This window comes from Somniosus microcephalus, chromosome 10 (assembly GCF_052327205.1).
Source record: "Somniosus microcephalus isolate GS21.2 chromosome 10, FLI_Smic_1.0, whole genome shotgun sequence".
NCBI lineage: Eukaryota > Metazoa > Chordata > Chondrichthyes > Squaliformes > Somniosidae > Somniosus > Somniosus microcephalus.
In genome coordinates, this window is record NC_140996.1 from 204,173,115 (window position 1) to 204,191,302 (window position 18,188).

The window sequence follows — 18,188 nt, forward strand, 5'->3', positions numbered from 1 at the left end:
CGAGCAGGGTGGGTAAGGGTAAGCCAGTGGATGTGGTATATTTGGATTTCCAGAAGGTATTCGATAAGGTGCCACATAAAAGATTACTGCATAAGAGATCACAGAGTTGGGGGTAATAGATTAGCATGGATAGAGAATTGGCTAGCGAACAGAAAGCAGAGAGTCGGGATAAATGGGTCATTTTCTGGTTGGCAAACGATAACTAGTGGGGTGCCACAGGGATCGGTGCTGGGGCCTCAACTATTTACAATCTACGTTAATGACTTGGATGAAAGGGCAGAGTGTAATGAAGCCAAGTTTGCGGATGATACAAAGATGGGTGGGAAAGCAAGTTGTGCAGAGGACTCAAAGAATCTGCAAAGGGATATAGACAGGCTAAGTGAGTGGGCAAATATTTGGCAGATGGAGCATAATGTGGGAAAGTGCGAGGTTATCCACTTTGGCAGGAAAAATAAAAAAGCAAATTATTTAAATGGAGATTACAAAATGCTACAGTTCAGAGGGATATGGGGTCCTTGTGCATGAAACACAAAAAGTTATCATGCAGATACAGCAAGTAATCAAAAAGGCAAATGGAATGTTGGCCTTTATTGCAAGGGGGGTGGAGTATAAAAGCAGGGAAGTCCTGCTACAACTGTACAGGGTATTGGTGAGACCACACCTTGAGTACTGTGTACAGTTTTGGTCTCCTTATTTAAGGAAGGATATACTTGCATTGGAGGCAGTTCAGAGACGATTCACACGGTTGATTCCTGAGATGAGAGAGTTGCCTTATGAAGAAAGGTTGAGCAGGCTGAGCCTATACTCATTGGAATTTAGAAGAATGAGAAGTGATCTTATTGAAACATAAGATACTGAGGGGGCTCGACAAGATAGATGCAGAGAGGATGTTTCCCCTTGTGGGAAAATCAAGAACTCGGGGGCATAGTTTCAGAATAAAGGGTCGCCCTTTTAGAACTGAGATGAGGAGGAATTTCTTCTCTCAGAGGGTCGTAAATCTGTGGAATTCTCTGCCCCAGAGAGCTGTGGAGGCTGGGTCATTAAATACATTTAAGGTGGAGATAGACAGATTTTTGCAAGACAAGGGAGTGAAAGGTTATGGGGAGCGGGTAGGGAAGTGGCTTTGAGCCCAAGATCAGCCATGATCTTATTGAATGGCGGAGCAGGCTCGAGGGGCCAAGTGGCCTATTCCTGCTCCTATTTCTTATATACTCTTGATGCCACTACAAAAATTTGTCAGAATTCATTTAGTAAACTATCAGATTACTTCAAATTGAATTACACTCATTAAGGTACAAAAACAGCATTGTAACTATTGAGAGCTTCATCAAGCTTACTTTGATTTTGGTATGTCCGTGTATTGACATGGGGCAGAGGAAGGAATGTCCGCCAATCCAAATACACCATTAGGAACAGTTTTCATAGCAGAAACCACCATTGCATTTCGCAGTTTGCTGCCTCGGTCCAACAGAACTACAAAGAAAAAAATACATATTGATCAAATAAATAATTGCAAGGACTCACTACTACTATAACAACAATGTGCATTTATGTAGCACCTTTAATGTAGAAAAATGTCTCACGGTGCTTAATCAAAAAGAGATGGATTTAAGGATGGTATTAAATGAGTAGAGGAACCTAGACAACAGAAGGCACAGCAGTCAGTGGTGGAGCAAAGGGATGGGGGAATTGCAGAACCCTAGCCTGTTCAGTCTTTCCCGATAGTACCCTCTCAGTTCTGGTATCATCCTTGTAAATCTTTTTTGCACCGTCTCCAGTGCTTTTATATTCTTTTTGTAATATGGTGATCAGAACTGTGCACAGTACTCTAAGTGTGGTCTCACCTATTGTGCTGTGACAGGGGCGGAAACCTTATTGGAGGGATTTAAACAGGGAGTTGTGAGGGAAATAGGCATGACTCTGGGAAGTGATAACACGTTCAATAACTTGAGGGGAAAGGAATGTTGTAACCGGGGTGGTAACTTGCAACAACATAGCGATCAACGGTGGTCATTTTTAGGGGAGGGTGATGAGGACGTCTTTGAAAGGGAAAAGAATAGTGCTTCAGCAGTGGGAACCCATTTACAATGTCAGGTAGCAGCATGGAAACCAGGAAGTAAAGTTGGGTAGCCATCAGTTTAGTGGGAATGAGGTCAAGGGAGCAGGAGGTGGGTCTCATGGATACGAGGAGCTCTGACAGGGAGGGCTAGAGGGAGACAGAGAGTCGAATGCAAGTATATTTGTATGTATGTCTGTGTTTGTTCGGGGCTAGGGTGGGGGGCAGCTGGGGGTGGAGGAATTTGGCTTGCTGGCCAAGGGAAAGGAGGGGAAAGCAGCAGAGGTAGATGGACAGATGGTCTCTGTTTGTGACAAAGAAGTCCATGAACTCTTTGCACTTGTGGTTCAAGATGAGGATAGAGGGGACGGGGGACGGCGGGGGTAACTTTACAAGGCATTTGGTTGGGATTATTCTTGCTTTCCAGCACGATCCTAGAGTTTGGGTGGTTTTGGAAGATGACTGAGGCCCAGGAGAGTTTGAAGTGGTCCAGATAGATCTGGTGATGGATGGTATATTTTATGATTTGTGGGACCAGCTGTCATTTTTACACCGACGTTTTTTCCCGAATAAATTCTTGACCATGCAGCTTTAAAACCTTTTTTAAAACTTTTTTTTTTTAATAAATTGCAGGCCACAACAATTCCCCACACAGGTTTTCCCCCTTATATTTTGCTCTACAAACATGTTTAGAGCATATTAACATGTTACAATGTATTTATGGCTGCGTTACAACAAATGCAGAGGAAAGTACCAAGATACATGATTTTTCGACCCCCACGTGTGCGTACGCACCCATAGGGGCCGCGCAAGTGCCGGGTTTAGGCACGTGAAGCGCATACGCTAATACCTGGCACTTGCGATTTGTCAAGAATCCTCTTGCAATAAAGGCCAACCTGCCATTTGCCTTCCTTATTGCTTGCTGCACCTGCATGCTAGCTTTCTGTGTTTCTTGCACGAGGACACCCAAATCTCTCAACACCAACATTTGAAAGTTTCTCACCATTTAAAAAATATTCTGTTTTTCTATTCTTCCTATCAAAGTGAATAACCTCACATTTCCCCACATTATACTCCATCTGCCACCTTACTGCCCACTCACTTAGTCTCTCTATATTCCTTTGCAGACTGTGTTCTCCTCACAGCTTACTGTCCCACCTAGCTTTGCATCATCAGCAAACTTGAATACATTACGCTCGGTCCCTTCATCGAGTTTAAAAAAAAACACAATTTTTTTCCACTCATTTATAATTTTAAAATACTTTAAAAAAAGGTAAGTTTATTTTTAGCCCTAATTATTGTTTTCAAAAAAAATTAAATTTTTGTTTAAAATATTTAATGTTAATTTAACTAATTTTAAATATGCGATTTAAAAAAACAATTATTTAATGTTTAACTGTTGTTAAATGTGATCCCCATTCATATTTTTGACAGGTCTGTGCGTAGAGACCTGTCAAAAGTGTGAAGGGGAAACCCCTTTTTTGATTGGTTCCCCACGGCCAACGTGATCCCAGGGACGCTTGCGAACTGCATGCGCCCCTGGGATACCTGGGCCTCTGCGCATTTCGTAGTGGAGAGGCCCAGGATCGAAAGTCTCGGGACCTACGGAGCCAGCAGGCAAGTGCGTAGATTTTTTCCCCAATCAGAGGCATCCGCCCGCAGGAAGCCTCCAATCGGAAATTCAAGCCCACAAATTTTTTTTAAATTTTTTTTTTTTTAAAAACACAATAGTTTTGTCAGCCCATTGTAACAAGTAGGGTTTGCTGCCACCTGCTGGGAACTCAACTTAAAACACGTAATATGATACTATGATAATTGGCTAGAATTTACTGGCAAAATAACGGCGAGTTTAATGCGGAAGCCATTATTAGGGTGTAAATCATCCAGCAATTTGTGACAAGGAAGAGATACCCCACGAGTTGCGTATCACCACAAACTGTTGGACAATCATCGCCACTCCGCTGTTAGCCTCATGAAAACAGCAGCTCGCCGTCAACCTCCCCACGAGTTTCACAAAATTGCTGCAACTGCGCATTAATTAGCATTTAAACTCACCGCAGAAAGTTAGGGCTGGTACTTAACAGCACAAGTACCTTTTTAATGACAACATTTATGTTCCTGCAATGCCACTCAACCTCTCCGGCCCAGAAAGGGAGCAATTGAAATTGTGGAATCTCATTCCCGTAGGCAGTAATTTGTTCTTGGAGATTTTTAAAAAGGAAATTAAAAAAAAAAAACTTACTTTTCCTTTGTCTCTTTTCTCTCTCTCTTAATTCAATCTTTCTTTCCCTCTCTTTATTTCTCTTTCTGCACCTGATTTGACTCTAATGCAAGCCATTTCCTTCCCCGTCGTTCCTCTGTTTCTTTCTCCTTAAATCTCAATGGTTAATGATTTGGTCCCGTTGTTCACCAAGGTCCCTGTTGCACCGTTGCCCTCGCTGCACCATTATCAGCTCGCACTTCGAGTAATTTGCAATGCAAAAAAATTTTGAATTGCAGGTTGAGGGAAATAGTCTAACTAACGGAGCATGCCGTGAGATGCCCCCTCCAGCAAATTCTGAGCAATAGGGTCTAATAAAAGATCATTTAATTACACTGAGACTGGGAGCTGGAAACCATGCCTCTGATTGATGAAACAAACAAATTTATACATAGGGCAGCTTCATAAATCAATAGTAGGGCAAATGAAGTGGGAAAGTACATCATGCAGCAGCAATTCCCATGAAAGTCTACACTTACTACATAGTGCATCACAATATTACATAAAAAATACCTTGGAGGATATGAAATGTTGCTTTCTGAGAAGATAGGGTGATAAACAAAACACAACTAGCGTGATCAAAAGACAGGAAAATAAAGCATGGTCCCCAAGTCCCAAATGGTGTAATATGTTCTCTTCGAATTACTGCTCTGTTTCTGCTCCCATTCTAAGAAAAACCCTGTAAATTGCTTTAATTACATTCTCAAAATAAATGTTTCAGTTAAAGTAGCCACACATTATGGAGCCAGTAGTTAACCTGACTGCTGGGAAATCGAATCCAATAAAAACCCTGGAGGTGTTTATTGGAACATAACATTCCTTACTGGTGATAAGAGGCTAACATTGAGGACAGGAATAGCTCATTAGTGGGCTATAAATGTGCCATATTTTATCTGGTCCTGTGTAGGATCCTTTTTTAAAGTCAGGAGAGTAAAGTAGAATTTGCCACGTCTAGATATCCATGCCTCAGTAACTTTGACATCTTCCAGGGCTTTACATGACTGTTCGAAATGATTGACACCAAAAGACGTAAGCCCTTCCGCTACATATCCCACAGATTGGTCAAGTGACTGAAAAGGGTTTGTTCTTTGAATTTAAGGTATGTAAGAGAGTACTTAGCACACCTCTCCTCAGACTCTTAGTTTCGGCTTCCAGCATTTTTAAGCATAGAAACATGGGATCTTGGGGAGGTCATTAAAATGAGCAAAATCTCTCAGTTTGAGATTGCAAATTCTAACCAAGATGTATCAGAAAATTTTACATGGAAACAAAGTACAAGACCGAAAAGACAATACAGTACAGGTGGCCGACCCCAAAACCAGTACTGCTCAATCAAATATCTATCCAATTCACACTATTTGCCTGCACTGCCTCCCAGGGCAGTTGATTCCAAATATTCATCACCCTTCGTGTAAAATAGTTAAACCTAAACTGTCTGTACTTTCCCTCTTCTAAGCTTGAGCTCCAGTCCTGTGTTCTAGAGTTTTTGACAATCTTGAACATATCATCAGGGTACAATTTATCTGTCCCATAAAGAATCTTGAATACTTCATTAATAATCTTCTCTGAACCTTCTCCTTTGAAGCAAACAATCCCAGGCTCTCCAACATCTCCTTTATATTCAGATGCCTTAAGCTAGGTATCAGTTTGGGTACCCTTTTCTACATCGTTCCCAATGCTTGGATACTCCACATATAGCCTTAATATGGACTTTTCCAGGTCTGGTTGAGTTAATCCCAACTAAAAACAACTTTGTGCCTAGGATTTTGGAACAAGAGGAGTTAAAAGACTAGATAGATGAGATGTAGATTCTGTTCTCTACTTTTTTCTTTTGAAAGGGAACAAGTGTTAAACCTACACCCAGCCATGCAGCTCTTGCTCACTCACGACTACAGGTAGACTATCCTTTATCCGAAAACCTCGGGACCAGCCGAGTTTCGGATAAAGGAGAATTTCGGATTTCGGAAGGTGGGTCGGCGGGGGGTCGTGTGCACGACTTACGCTGACGCTCAGCGTAAGTCAGTCGGGGTCGGCGGGGTACGCGGGGGGGGTCGGCGGTTGTCGGGGCCGGCGGGGGGGTCGGCGGCTGGCGGGGTCGGCGGTTGTCGGGGCTGGCGGGGTCCGCGGGGGGGCCGGCGGTTGTCGGGGCCGGCGGGGTCAGCGGGGGGGTCGGCGGTTGTCGGGGCCGGCGGTTGTCGGGGCCGGCGGGGTCCGCGGGGGGGGGGGGTCGGCGGCTGGCGGGGTCGGCAGTTGTCGGGGCCGGCAGTTGTCGGGGCTCGTGGGGTCCGCGGGGGGGCCGGCGGTTGTCGGGGCTGGCGGGGTCCGCGGGGGGGTCGGCGGTTGTCGGGGCCGGCGGGGGGCTGGCGGGGTCCGCGGGGGGGTCGGCGGTTGTCGGGGCTGGCGGGGGGGGGGGGGGTCGGCGGTTGTCGGGGCCGGCGGGGGGTCGTGCGCACGACTTACCCTTTATCCGAACTTCCGCAACCGGAACCCTCTAAAAACCGAAGGTTTTTTCGTTCAGCGTAAGTCGTACGCACGACTTACGCTGAACGAAAAAACCTTCGGTTTTTAGAGGGTTTCGGTTTTCGGAAGTCCGGATAAAGGGTAGTCTACCTGTACTACTACTTTGTATGGCTGATGTAGATGTCGAACAATAATTTTACATTTAGGTGGTTAAGCCAGATAATTACGTCAGAAGTAGTGGAATGTATTGCTGTGATGTCTTCTTCATATTTGTGACTTGGGCATTGAGTCGTTATATGTTCCACGATGATGATGATGATCTGTTCTGGGTGACCACAGTCGCACACTGGAGAGTTTTAAATTCTCCATTTGTGCATCAAGTATCTGAATCTGCCGTGGTTTGTGCAGATGCGGTTTAGGGTTGCCCATAAGTTTCATGGAAGATCAAAGCCAGGGATCTTCCATGTTGGGTCTTTCATGAGATGTTTGTTTGTGACTTCTTGTGAACTCCATTCAGCTTTCAGTGTTTTTTTTTTTTTTTTTGTTTGATTTTTTTATTCGTTTATGGGATGTGGGCATCGCTGGCAAGGCCTGCATTTATTGCCCATCCCTAATTGACCAAGAAGGTGGCGGTGGGCCACCTTCTTGAACTGCTGCAGTCTGTGTGGTGAAGGTACTCCCACAGTGCTGTTAGGGAGGGAGTTTCAGGATTTTGACCCAGCGACGATGAAGGATCGGCAATATACTTCTAAGTCAGGATGGTGTGAGACTTGGAGGGGAACTTGGAGGTGGTGGCACCTGCTGCCCTTGTCCTTCTAGGTGGAAGAGGTCGTGGGTGTGAGAGGTGCTGCCGAAGAAGCCTTGGAGAGTTGCTGCAGTGCATCTTGTAGATGGTACACACTGCAGCCACGGTACGCCGGTGGTGGAGGGAGTGAATGTTTAAGGTGGTGGATGGGGGGGCCAATCAAGTGGGCTGCTTTGTCCTGGATGGTGTCGAGCTTCGAGTGTTGTTGGAGCTGCCATCATCCAGGCAAGCGGAGAGTATGCCATCACACTCCTTACTTGTGCCTTGTAGATGGTGGAAAGGCTTTGGGGAGTCAGCAGGTGAGACACTTGCTGCAGAATACCTAGCCTGTGACCTGCTCTTGTTGCCACAGTATTTGTGTGGCTGGTCTAGTTAAGTTTCTTGTCAATGGTGACCCCCAGGATGTTGATGGTGGGGGATTTGGCGATGGTAATGCTGTTGAATGTCAAGGGGAGGTGGTTAGACTCTTGCTTGTTGGAGATAGTCATTGCCTGGCACTTCTGTGGCGCAAATGTTACCTGCCACTTATCAGCCCAAGCCTGAACGTCATCCAGGTCTTATTGCATGCAGGCATTGACTGTTTCATTATCTGAGGAGTTGTGAATGGCACTGAACACTGTGCAGTCATCAGCGAATATCACCATTTCTGACCTTATGTTGGAGGGAAAGTCATTGATGAAGCAGCTGAAGATGGTTGGGCCTAGGACACTGCCCTGAGGAACTCCTGCAGCGATGTCCTAGGGCTTTGATGATTGACCTTCAATCACCACAACCATCTTCCTTTGTGCTAGGTATAACTCCAGCCAGTGGAGCGTTTCCCCCCCGATTCCCATTGACTTCGGTTTTTCTAGGGCTCCTTGATGCCACACTATCAAATGCTGCATTGATGTCGAGGGCAGTCACTCTCACCGCACCTCTGGAATTCAGCTCCTTTGTCCATGTTTGGACTAAGGCTGTAATGAGGTCGGGAGCAGAGTGGTCATGATGGAACCCAAACTGGGCATCAGTGAGCAGGTTATTGGTGAGTAAATGCTGTTTGATAGCACTGTCGACGACACCTTCCATCACTTTGCTGATGATTGAGAGTAGACTGATGGGGCGGTAATTGGCCGGGTTGGATTTGTCCTTTTTGAAACAGGACATACCTGGGCAGTTTTCCACATGGTTGGATAGTTGCCAGTGTCGTAGCTATACTGGAACAGCTTGGCTAGAGGCGCGGCTAGTTCTGGAGCACAAGTCTTCAGCACGATAGCCAGAATGTTGTCGGGGCCCATAGCCTTTGCTGTATCCAGTGCCGTTTCTTGGTATCACGTGGAGTGAATCAAATTGGCTGGAGACTGGATTCTGTGATGGTGGGGACCTCAGGAGTAGACCGATATGGATCATCCACTCGGCACTTCTGGCTGAAGATGGTTGCAAACGCTTCAGCCTTGTCTTTTGCACTCACGTGCTGGGCCCCACCATCATTGAGGATGGGGATATTCATGGAGCCTCCTCCCGTTAGTTGTTTAATGGTCCACCACCATTCACGACTGGATGTGGCAGGTCTGCAAAGCTTTGATCTGATCCATTGATTGTGGGATCGCTTAGCCCTGTCTATAGCATGTTGCTTCCACTTTTTAGCATGCATGTAGTCCTGTGTTGCAGCATCCCCAGGTTGGCACCTCATTTTTAGGTACGCCTGGTGCTGCTCCTGGCATGCTCTTCTACACTCCTCATTGAACCAGGGTCGGTCCCCTGGCTTGATGGTAATGGTAGAGTGATGGATATGCCAGGCCATGAGGTTACAGATTGTGGTGGAATACAATTCTGCTGCTGCTGATAATGGCCCACAGCGCCTCATGGATGCCCAGTTTTGAGCTGCTAGATCTGTTCTGAATCTATCCCATTTAGCACGGCGGTAGTGCCACACAACACGATGGCGAGTGTCCTCCGTGTGAAGACGGGACTTCGTCTCCACAATACAGTCACATTGCTCACTGGTCTCTGCTAATGCTGTTCTGAGCTGAGGAAACATGCAGCAGTGGCCTTGGAATGACTCTATAGCTTATCTGTGACACCGCTACCGAGGAGTCCCCTGGCCCAACTGCACTGCCCGAGAGCAGTAGCAAGGGAAAGTTGAACCTGCATTTTTTTTTTCATTCATGGGATGTGGGCGTCGCTGGCAAAGCCAGCATTTATTGCCCATCCCTAACTGCTCTTGAGAAAGTGGTGGTGAGCCGCCGCCTTGAACCGCTGCAGTCCATGAGGTGAAGGTTTTTTTTTCCCCCCCCCCTAATGGTTTGATGTCAGAGGGCAGTTAAGAATCAACCACATTGCTGTGGGCCTGGAGTCACAAAGACCAGACCGGGTAAGGACGGCAAATTTTCTTCCCTAAAGGACATTTGTGAACCAGATGGATTTTTACGACAATCCGGTAGTTTCATGGTCACCATTACTGATACTAGCTTTTTATTCCAGACTTATTCAATTAACTGAATTTAAATTCCACAGCTGCCGAGGTGGGATTTGAACTCATATCTTCCACATCATTCGCCCAGACCTCTAGATTACTAGTCCAATTACATAACCACTTTGCTACCATTACTGCTGTAGCACCAAATATTGGTACTCCAAATCAATATGCACTTTCTTTTCAAAAAGGCTGTAACAAACACCAAGTGTTCCTACAATGCAATTTCAGATAAGGGTATGAGCAGGAGCTTAAAACTTGAGAAGAATTGGTGCATGGATGCAAATGAAACACAAACTTTTACATTTACCGAGTATTTAATTGGAAATGGTGGGGACATGTTGAGTCTAAGCCCCAAAAGAAATTAATAAGTATGTCAGTTGTCTATAACTCAGATATTCCCAAGCATAAGACTGACCGTGTTTGCTTCACAGTATATATGGCGTTGCAGCAAAACAAGTATTCTGCTAAGTTAGCAACCTACCTGAAATAAGATTTTTGGTAGTCTGGCTATCTGTTGATAGTACGCGTGCTTCAGTCTGCTCATCGTCAGCCTCAACAGTCTCAGCAGGAGCAACGGGGGCTGAATTCAGCTGTCGCTTATTTTCAGAAGGAAGAGTCTTTGTGGTTTTGGCATTTTTCTGGAAGTACAAATAGTCTTTTCCTCTAGGGAAAAAAAAAGAAAATAAGTGGCTAGTGAGATAGTTGATGCGTTGGTTTTAATTTTCCAAAATTCCCTAGATTCGGGGAAGGTTCCATTAGATTGGAAAATAGCAAATGTAACTCCTTTATTCAAAAAAGGGAGGGAGACAGAAGGCAGGAAACTACAGGCCAGTTAGAAGATGTTAGAAGCTATTATTAAAGAAGTTATAGCAGGGCACTTAGAAAAGTTCAAGGTAATCAGGCAGCGTCAACATGGTTTTGTGAAAGGGAATCATGTTTAACCAATTTATTGGAGTTCTTTGAGGAAGTAACGTGTGCTGTGGATAAAGGGGAACTGGCGGATGTACTGTACTTAGATTTCCAGAAGGCATTTGATAAGGTGCCACATCAAAGGTTATTGTGGAAAATAAAAGCTCATGGTGTAGGGGGTAACATACTGGCATGGATAGAATATTGGCTAGCTAACAGGAAACAGAGAGTAGGCATAAATGGGTCATTTTCTGATTGGCAAGATGTACTGAGTGGTGTGCCACAGGGATCAATGCTGGGGCCTCAACTTTTTACAATTTATATAAATGACTTGGATGAAGGGACCGAAGGTATGGTTGTTAAATTTGCTGATGACACAAAGATAGGTAGGAAAGTAAATTGTGAAGAGGACATAAGGAGGCTACAAAAGGGATTTAGATAGGTTAAGTGAGTGGGCAAAGATCTGGCAAATGGAGTATAATGTGGGAAAATTTTAAATGGTCCATTTTGGCAGGAAGAATAAAAAAGAAGCATATTATCTAAATGGTGAGAGATTGCAGAGCTCTGAGATGCAGAGGGATCTGGGTGTCCTAGTGCATGAATTGCAAAAGGTTAGTATGCAGGTACAGCAAGTAATTAGGAAAGCTAATAGAATGTTATTGTTTATTGCGAGGGGAATTGAATACAAAAGTAGGGAGGTTATGCTTCAGTTATACAGGGCATTGGTGAGACCACATCTGGAGTACTGTGTACAGTATTGGTCTCCTTATTTAAGGGAGGATGTAAATGCGTTGGAAGCAGTTCAGAGAAGGTTTACTAGACTAATACCTGGAATGGGCAGGTTGACTTATGAGGAAAGGTTGGACAGGCTAGGCTTGTATCCGCTGGAGTTTAGAAGAGTACGAGGTGACTTGATTGAAACATACAAGATCCTAAGGGGTCTGGACAGGGTGGATGTGAAGAGGATGTTTCCTCTTGTGGGAGAATCTAGAACTAGGGGTCACTGTTTAAAAATAAGGGGTCGCCCATTTAAGACAGAGATGAGGAGAAATTTTTTCTCAGAGGGTCGTGAGTCTTTGGAACTCAGAGGGCAGTGGAAGCAGAGTCTTTTTAAGGCAGAGGTAGATAGATTCTTGATAAACAAGAGGGTGAAAGGTTATCGGGGTAGGCGGGAATGTGGAATAATCAGATCAGCCATGATCTTATTGAATGGCGGAGCAGGCTCGAAGGGCCGAGTGGCCTATTCCTGCTCCTAATTCGTATGTTAATACATTTTTTTCAACTGAAAATCAATTTCTTTCTCACAGGTTTGGCTCTTTCCAATGAACTGTGTCCAAAATGTAGGGTTTGTAACTTTACTCCTTTCTGTCTAGTAAATAAATTGGGTTGTAATCACTAATTTATCTCCCACAAAACAAAATAAACTGTGCCTTTTCTGTAACTTTGTTTCTTTCCCAACCTCTACTTGTTTATGTCTGTCTCTCTGCCTTTCCTGCTCCTATCTTCTATGTTTCTATGTTTCCATTTCTCCCTCTCTGGTGTTTGTATCTTTCAGTTTTTCCCTGACTATTTTTCATGTAATTTCTCTCTCCCTGTTTCTGCGAGACTCTCCTGCCTTCGCGCTCTGTAAATCTCTCAATTTTTGTTTGGTTTTCACACATATTCCTTCACTTGTATACTCAATTTCTAGGTCTTAACTTTTTTTTTTTTTAAAAGCGCAAAGTAAGCAACAAGATGAGGGGGAGAAATTGTCAGAGAAGTGCTTCAACACACACATTTGAGAGAGAAAGAAGAGCTTGGAAGGAGTGGGATTAGGGCATGAGGGTCTGGTTTGCAGATGAAAGCAAAGGGTTAAGGATGATATGTGGAAGGCAAACATAGCCAGCATGTGACTTGAGGTGCGCTGCAGCCTCTGAGCACTCGGTCGGGATGTGCTCTGGGGGCACTTTTGGGTTGGGCTGGGTACTGCGAACATATGCAAACATTTCTGAGCAGGGAAGAAAAAATACTTGCATCTAGCAAGTTCTCTAAGTAAACACAGTATTACAAATATTGTATCTGTCAAGCCTGTCACCATGTAATATATTGTGTCAATAAATCTGGTGTGTTATGTTCAAATTGCAGCAGATCAAGGTAAGCATCAGAAACTGCATTGGACTACCAATGAGCAACTCCATGAAAGATCCACTAATTAAGAATAATACATGGGAGTGAATACAAGGCAGTAATTTAACTGAGGAATTCAGATACTGTAATATCAGAGTCAGAGCAAAGTTTGAGCAGTTTTTAATTATTTTAATCTTTAAAAAATTGATAGCGGTTGTAAAACAGTAATAAGGTTGTACCAAAATAAATCATATATAAGGCAAGTCGTCATTAAGCACATTACAAGGTATGAAGATACTGCAGACAAAAATTATACAATGATAGGATGTTACAGCACAGAAACCAGCCATTCAGCCCTTCAAGTGTGTACCAGTGCTGTTCTCAGAGCCTACTCTAATCCCACTCACCTGCTCCTTTCCCCATACCTTCTATTGTTTATCTTTTTTCAAGCAACTATTTCCTTTTTAAAAGATCTTTAGCAACATTCCACTCCACAGGCCTCAGCTTTCCTTTTTCCTCCGATCCTGGAACTTTGATCAATGAGCTGGGCATCTGCTATTATATTTAACAAAAAGCAAAGCCCATCCTAGCTACCAGACTACAGAGCAGAGTGAACAGGCCAGGTTGTAGGGTCTATTCATGCATGACATGGGGCAGACCTGTTGGCGTGTATTTTATTGGACGTTTGAACATAACACACCAGATATAGTTTTAGGTGCGCTGCAGAATGGCTCACACTGCAGTCGATAATGTTCCGCCCTCTCCCCTTCTGAAGTTATCCAATAATTCACCTAAATAGGGTTTCTACACATCATAGCCTAGACAGAGAGTGTCAGCAAGCTGCTTGGCTGTGGAGGGCAACATAACCAGGCCTAATCAAATCCTGGACTGATATACATACACATGCACTTCCAGCAGGAAAGCCAGACAGTAATCAGAAGCAGGCCGATTTCCCCTCCGATATTTAGGAACACACAGAGCATTTGTGTAACCCCCAAATTTTGCCCTGGCTCAGATCAGCTAACTCAACAGAGTTTGAGAACTGAACCTGGGATATTATGGTCTACATGCTTTAGTGCTATACCAAACAGTGCATTTACTCTTTTGGATGAAGGTAGTGGCCAGGATCACAATGTAAGACTAGACCCAGGAGCAGACAGGCCCAGTGGCGGCTGTGAGAATAGCACAGGGCTCATGAGGCAGAAATGGCCGTGGGGTGCAGAACAGCAGAGGCAGGAGCATGGAGTCCTGAGGTCTGGAACTAGAGGCCATCTTAGAAAGGAAGGAGTAGGCAAAGTCCAAGGTTTGGTGCCTCTAGCAGGAAAGAACACACAGCCGAGGTCTTGCAGAAGAAAATGGCTGAAAAATTTAATGGATTCAAGAAGCAGCAGATTCCAGGCACAGCCACTGCATCCTGCATACAGTCCTGGCTTTATTTATTACAGCGGTGGAGAGTCACTGGCAGCAAATATTGGCTGCAATCGGAGATGGAACATGCTCAGAGCCTGGGATATATTGGCAGAAAAGCCTAGGCAAACAATAGAAACTAGAAATGAAGTACAACTTAAACCCAACCCCCAGAGAAAGGTGCTGATTTGTGCAAAGGAGGGTATTCTTAGTGTGAAGACGGGACTTAATCTCCACAAGGACTGTGCGGTGGTCACTCCTACCAATACGATCATTGATAGATGCATCTGCGACTGGTAAGGGCAAGATCAAGTAAGCTATTACCTCATCTTGGTTCCCTCACCACCTGCTGCATCACCACCCAGTCTGTTGGATTAGGCAAGTGGTGATACTATCGAACTATTCTTGGTGATGGAGATTGAAATCCTCCACCCAGCTCATCTAAAACTGTGCTGTCTATATCACGTCCTGCTCACCCATCACCCCCTGGTTTTTGCTGACCGCCATTGGCTTCCATTCCCAGTCCCCCAATTTAAAATTCTCATCCTCATGTCCCTCCCCCCCTCTCTAACCTTGTCCAGCCATGCACCACCACCTCCTGCCCTCTCTCTTTGCCACACCACTAATAGCTGCTCCTACAGCCACCTAGGCCCCAAGTTGTGAAATCTCTTCCTAAACACCTTTGCTGCTCCACCTCGCTATCCTTCTTTAAGACTCTCCTTAAAACCGTCCTCTGACGAAGCCTTTGGTCACCCCTCTTAATAGCTCCTTCTCTGGCCTGACGTCCATTTTTTACATTACACTTCTGTGAAGGACCTTGGGGGTTTTTTCTATGTTAAAGGCACTACAGAAATGCAAGTTGTTGTATATTTAGGGAAGGAACAACACATTGCTACATTTTATTCACGATATGTATAATCTGGGAGCACTCAATGTGATATCATTGAAAACATACTCAAAACAGAAATTGAAGATTTCTTTTGTTGCCATTTACCTTGGAGTATTAGAAGCACTACTGGACAGCGACTCCTTTCCACTTGCACTGGTTATGGACAATTTACGAGGAGCAGCAAGTTCAATGAGATTTTCAAAGGATCCTGTCCTTGAAGTATGCTGTACCGCAGAGCTCGGGATTGAAAGTGCACCATCCACACTTGCGTCTGTGGTTGGAACAGAACTGCTGCTATCGCAAGTGTCTGACAGAGATTCCAGAGCAAGTGCTACCTAAAAATCGTGCCAATCACAGAAGTTAGCTTAAATGGTCAGCAACAGTAATGCAAGACATTTTGTTAACATATTTTGTTACATGTTTTAAGAAGTAACACAATCTAGTAATGCGTTTAAAAGAAAGAAGACTTGCATTTATATAGCGCCTTTCATGACCTCAGGACGTCCCAAAGCACTTTACAGCCAATAAAGTACTTTTTGAAGTGTAGTCACTGTTGTAATGTAGGAAATGCAGCAGCCAATTTACGCACCCACAAACAGCAATATGATAATGACCAGATAATCTGTTTTAGTGGTTGATTGAGGGATAAATATTGGCCAGGACACCGAGGAGAACCCCATTACTCTTTGAAATCGTGCTATGGGATCTTTTACGCCCACCTGAGCGCGCAGATGGGGCCTCGGTTTAATGTCTCACCCGAAAGACGGTACCTCCGACAGTGCAGGCGAGCATGCTACTAACTGAGCCATAGCTGACACTAACATATACTTACTAGATCACTTCTGCATACCTCTCAAAGTGACTGGCTGAATGGATTTCCTTTTATTATACTGGTGAACAAGCCTGAAAACCATGCACAGTACTAATTAGGTTACACTTCTGCAATGCTGTGCAGTTTTAGGAAGGCATCAAATGCATGCATGTAAATCAAATTCATGTTTAAAACCTTGGAATACAGCATTGTTGGAATTATAGGTACACGAGACAACACTGAAGTATCCAATACTAGAGCAACTGACTTTATTTCTAACACTAGTTGTCTGTGTACTTACAACATAATATAGAAAAATAATTCTGTTAATATATATCACTTAGTAACAGTGATCCTAAAAGGTATAACCAAAGGACTGACACAGCAATGTAAATACTTTATTTGCACTTACAAAAAAATGAAGCAGTCTACTGTGCCTCATTTTTTTTATTCTGCTGCAGTGAAGCACTGACAAATGTGTGTCAAGCAAAGCTATCAGTGGAGATTTCTGTTCATGTTTTTATCTTTATATGAAGGTGTTATTTGCCTTTATCGTGTATGGTTGGTGTTATAAATCACTGCCTTTCACCCAGAACCTGCTTATAAAATAAAAATACTAGCAGACTTTCCTTAGATTTACTCAGTGAGTCAGACAATAAGCCGTTTTATAAAAGGTGTTTTATTCCATGCAAGGGATAAAATCACAGCCAGTGATTTAGTGACTGAATAAATCAAATTTCATTTGTATTAAATGGTATTCTGGTGCTTTGGGAATTGAATTTCACAATTCTGTCAATATCGATGAAAACTGTAAATGCGTGGTCTTTACTTTATGTACATCCCTTTACCTAAATATTTAATTTGTATTCTACCAGTTTTAAAATTGAGAATACAACAGCAAGAGAAGTTGCATCAATTAGAGTTATATATCTGGTATTTAGATGAACTGTTTAGGGGGAGTGGGATTTAGCTACAATGGTGGTCCTGCATTGGGGACAGTCAATGGGCTTTGGGCATTGGAAGAACTGGAGTAAGTGTCCTGGAGTTCTGCAGCATTGCAGTGGGGCTGCTGGGGTCAGATATCACTGTGGAGGAGGTGTCTAAGGTTTGGCAAACTGTGCAGGGGAAGTGTAAAGATTGGTTCACTGGTGGATCCCTGATGTCGGTCAGCAGCAAGATGGGGAGGTTATGGGCCTGACAACATTGAGGCGGGGAGGCATTCCAGGTCTGGCAGCACAGGTTTATAACTTTCGAAGAGATCTCTGCAAGCTTTAAATATGATGCTTTATGATTGGTTCCTGGAAGTGTATCTCGGACTCTGTCGCTGCCTGTCTGCCCCGTCTCCCGGAAGTGTATCTCGGACTCTGTCGCTGCCTGTCTGCCCCATCTCCCATCTGTGTCTTTATTTCCTCTGTGTCTCACAGTTGTCAGTGATTAAAATGTTTACATTAATAAAACAAAGGCAAGAGTCGGGTGATAATAAAAGCTTTGTTTGCTTTCAAAATTCAGCTTGTATGTTTATTTTTAAAAGAACTCAAATTAGGATAAGGAAAGACATAGCAGACTGGTATACTTGAAGTTAGCTAGGTTGTCCCATCCAGTTGCACAATAACATTTACACAAAAGGACTGTCGAATGTGGAATGGCCGAGTAAAGTAGAAAGGGATCTGTCTGTGGTGGAATTTTCTCTCTCATTCAGAGAATCCCAAGAGAGACTAGCAGCCTGGACAGAGATTCGAACTCAAGCATTCCACTTGATAGTTTAACACTGTAAATATTGTATGTATGAGGACTTTAAAAGATCAGTTGCACAGTTTTCTAAACTTGATATATAAATATCTTTAATATGTGGCATCGGGGCATCCAAAGATAGACTGGTAATCTATATTGTTGTCCTTTCTCCCCAAAATATGTACTAAGGGAACGGTAGCATAGTGGTTATGTTACTGGACTAGTAATCTGGAGACATGAGTTCAAATCCCACCATGGCTGCTGTGGAATTTAAATTCAGTTAATTAAATGAATCTGGA

At 43.9% G+C, this 18,188-nt stretch overlaps 1 protein-coding gene across 1 annotated transcript in view; it reads right to left on the reverse strand.

Annotated features, from left to right (window-relative positions):
• The window catches only part of c2cd3 (C2 domain containing 3 centriole elongation regulator), a 154,804-nt gene that overhangs the window by 121,135 nt on the left and 15,481 nt on the right, over positions 1-18,188 (reverse strand). Inside the window, exons 4-6 of the mRNA XM_085999470.1 lie at positions 15,453-15,682; positions 10,518-10,699; positions 1,338-1,473 (exon numbers count right to left, since the gene is read on the reverse strand). Of these exons, the coding sequence (XP_085855596.1) occupies positions 1,338-1,473; positions 10,518-10,699; positions 15,453-15,682 (548 nt within the window). The remainder of the gene's footprint in view (positions 1-1,337; positions 1,474-10,517; positions 10,700-15,452; positions 15,683-18,188) is intronic.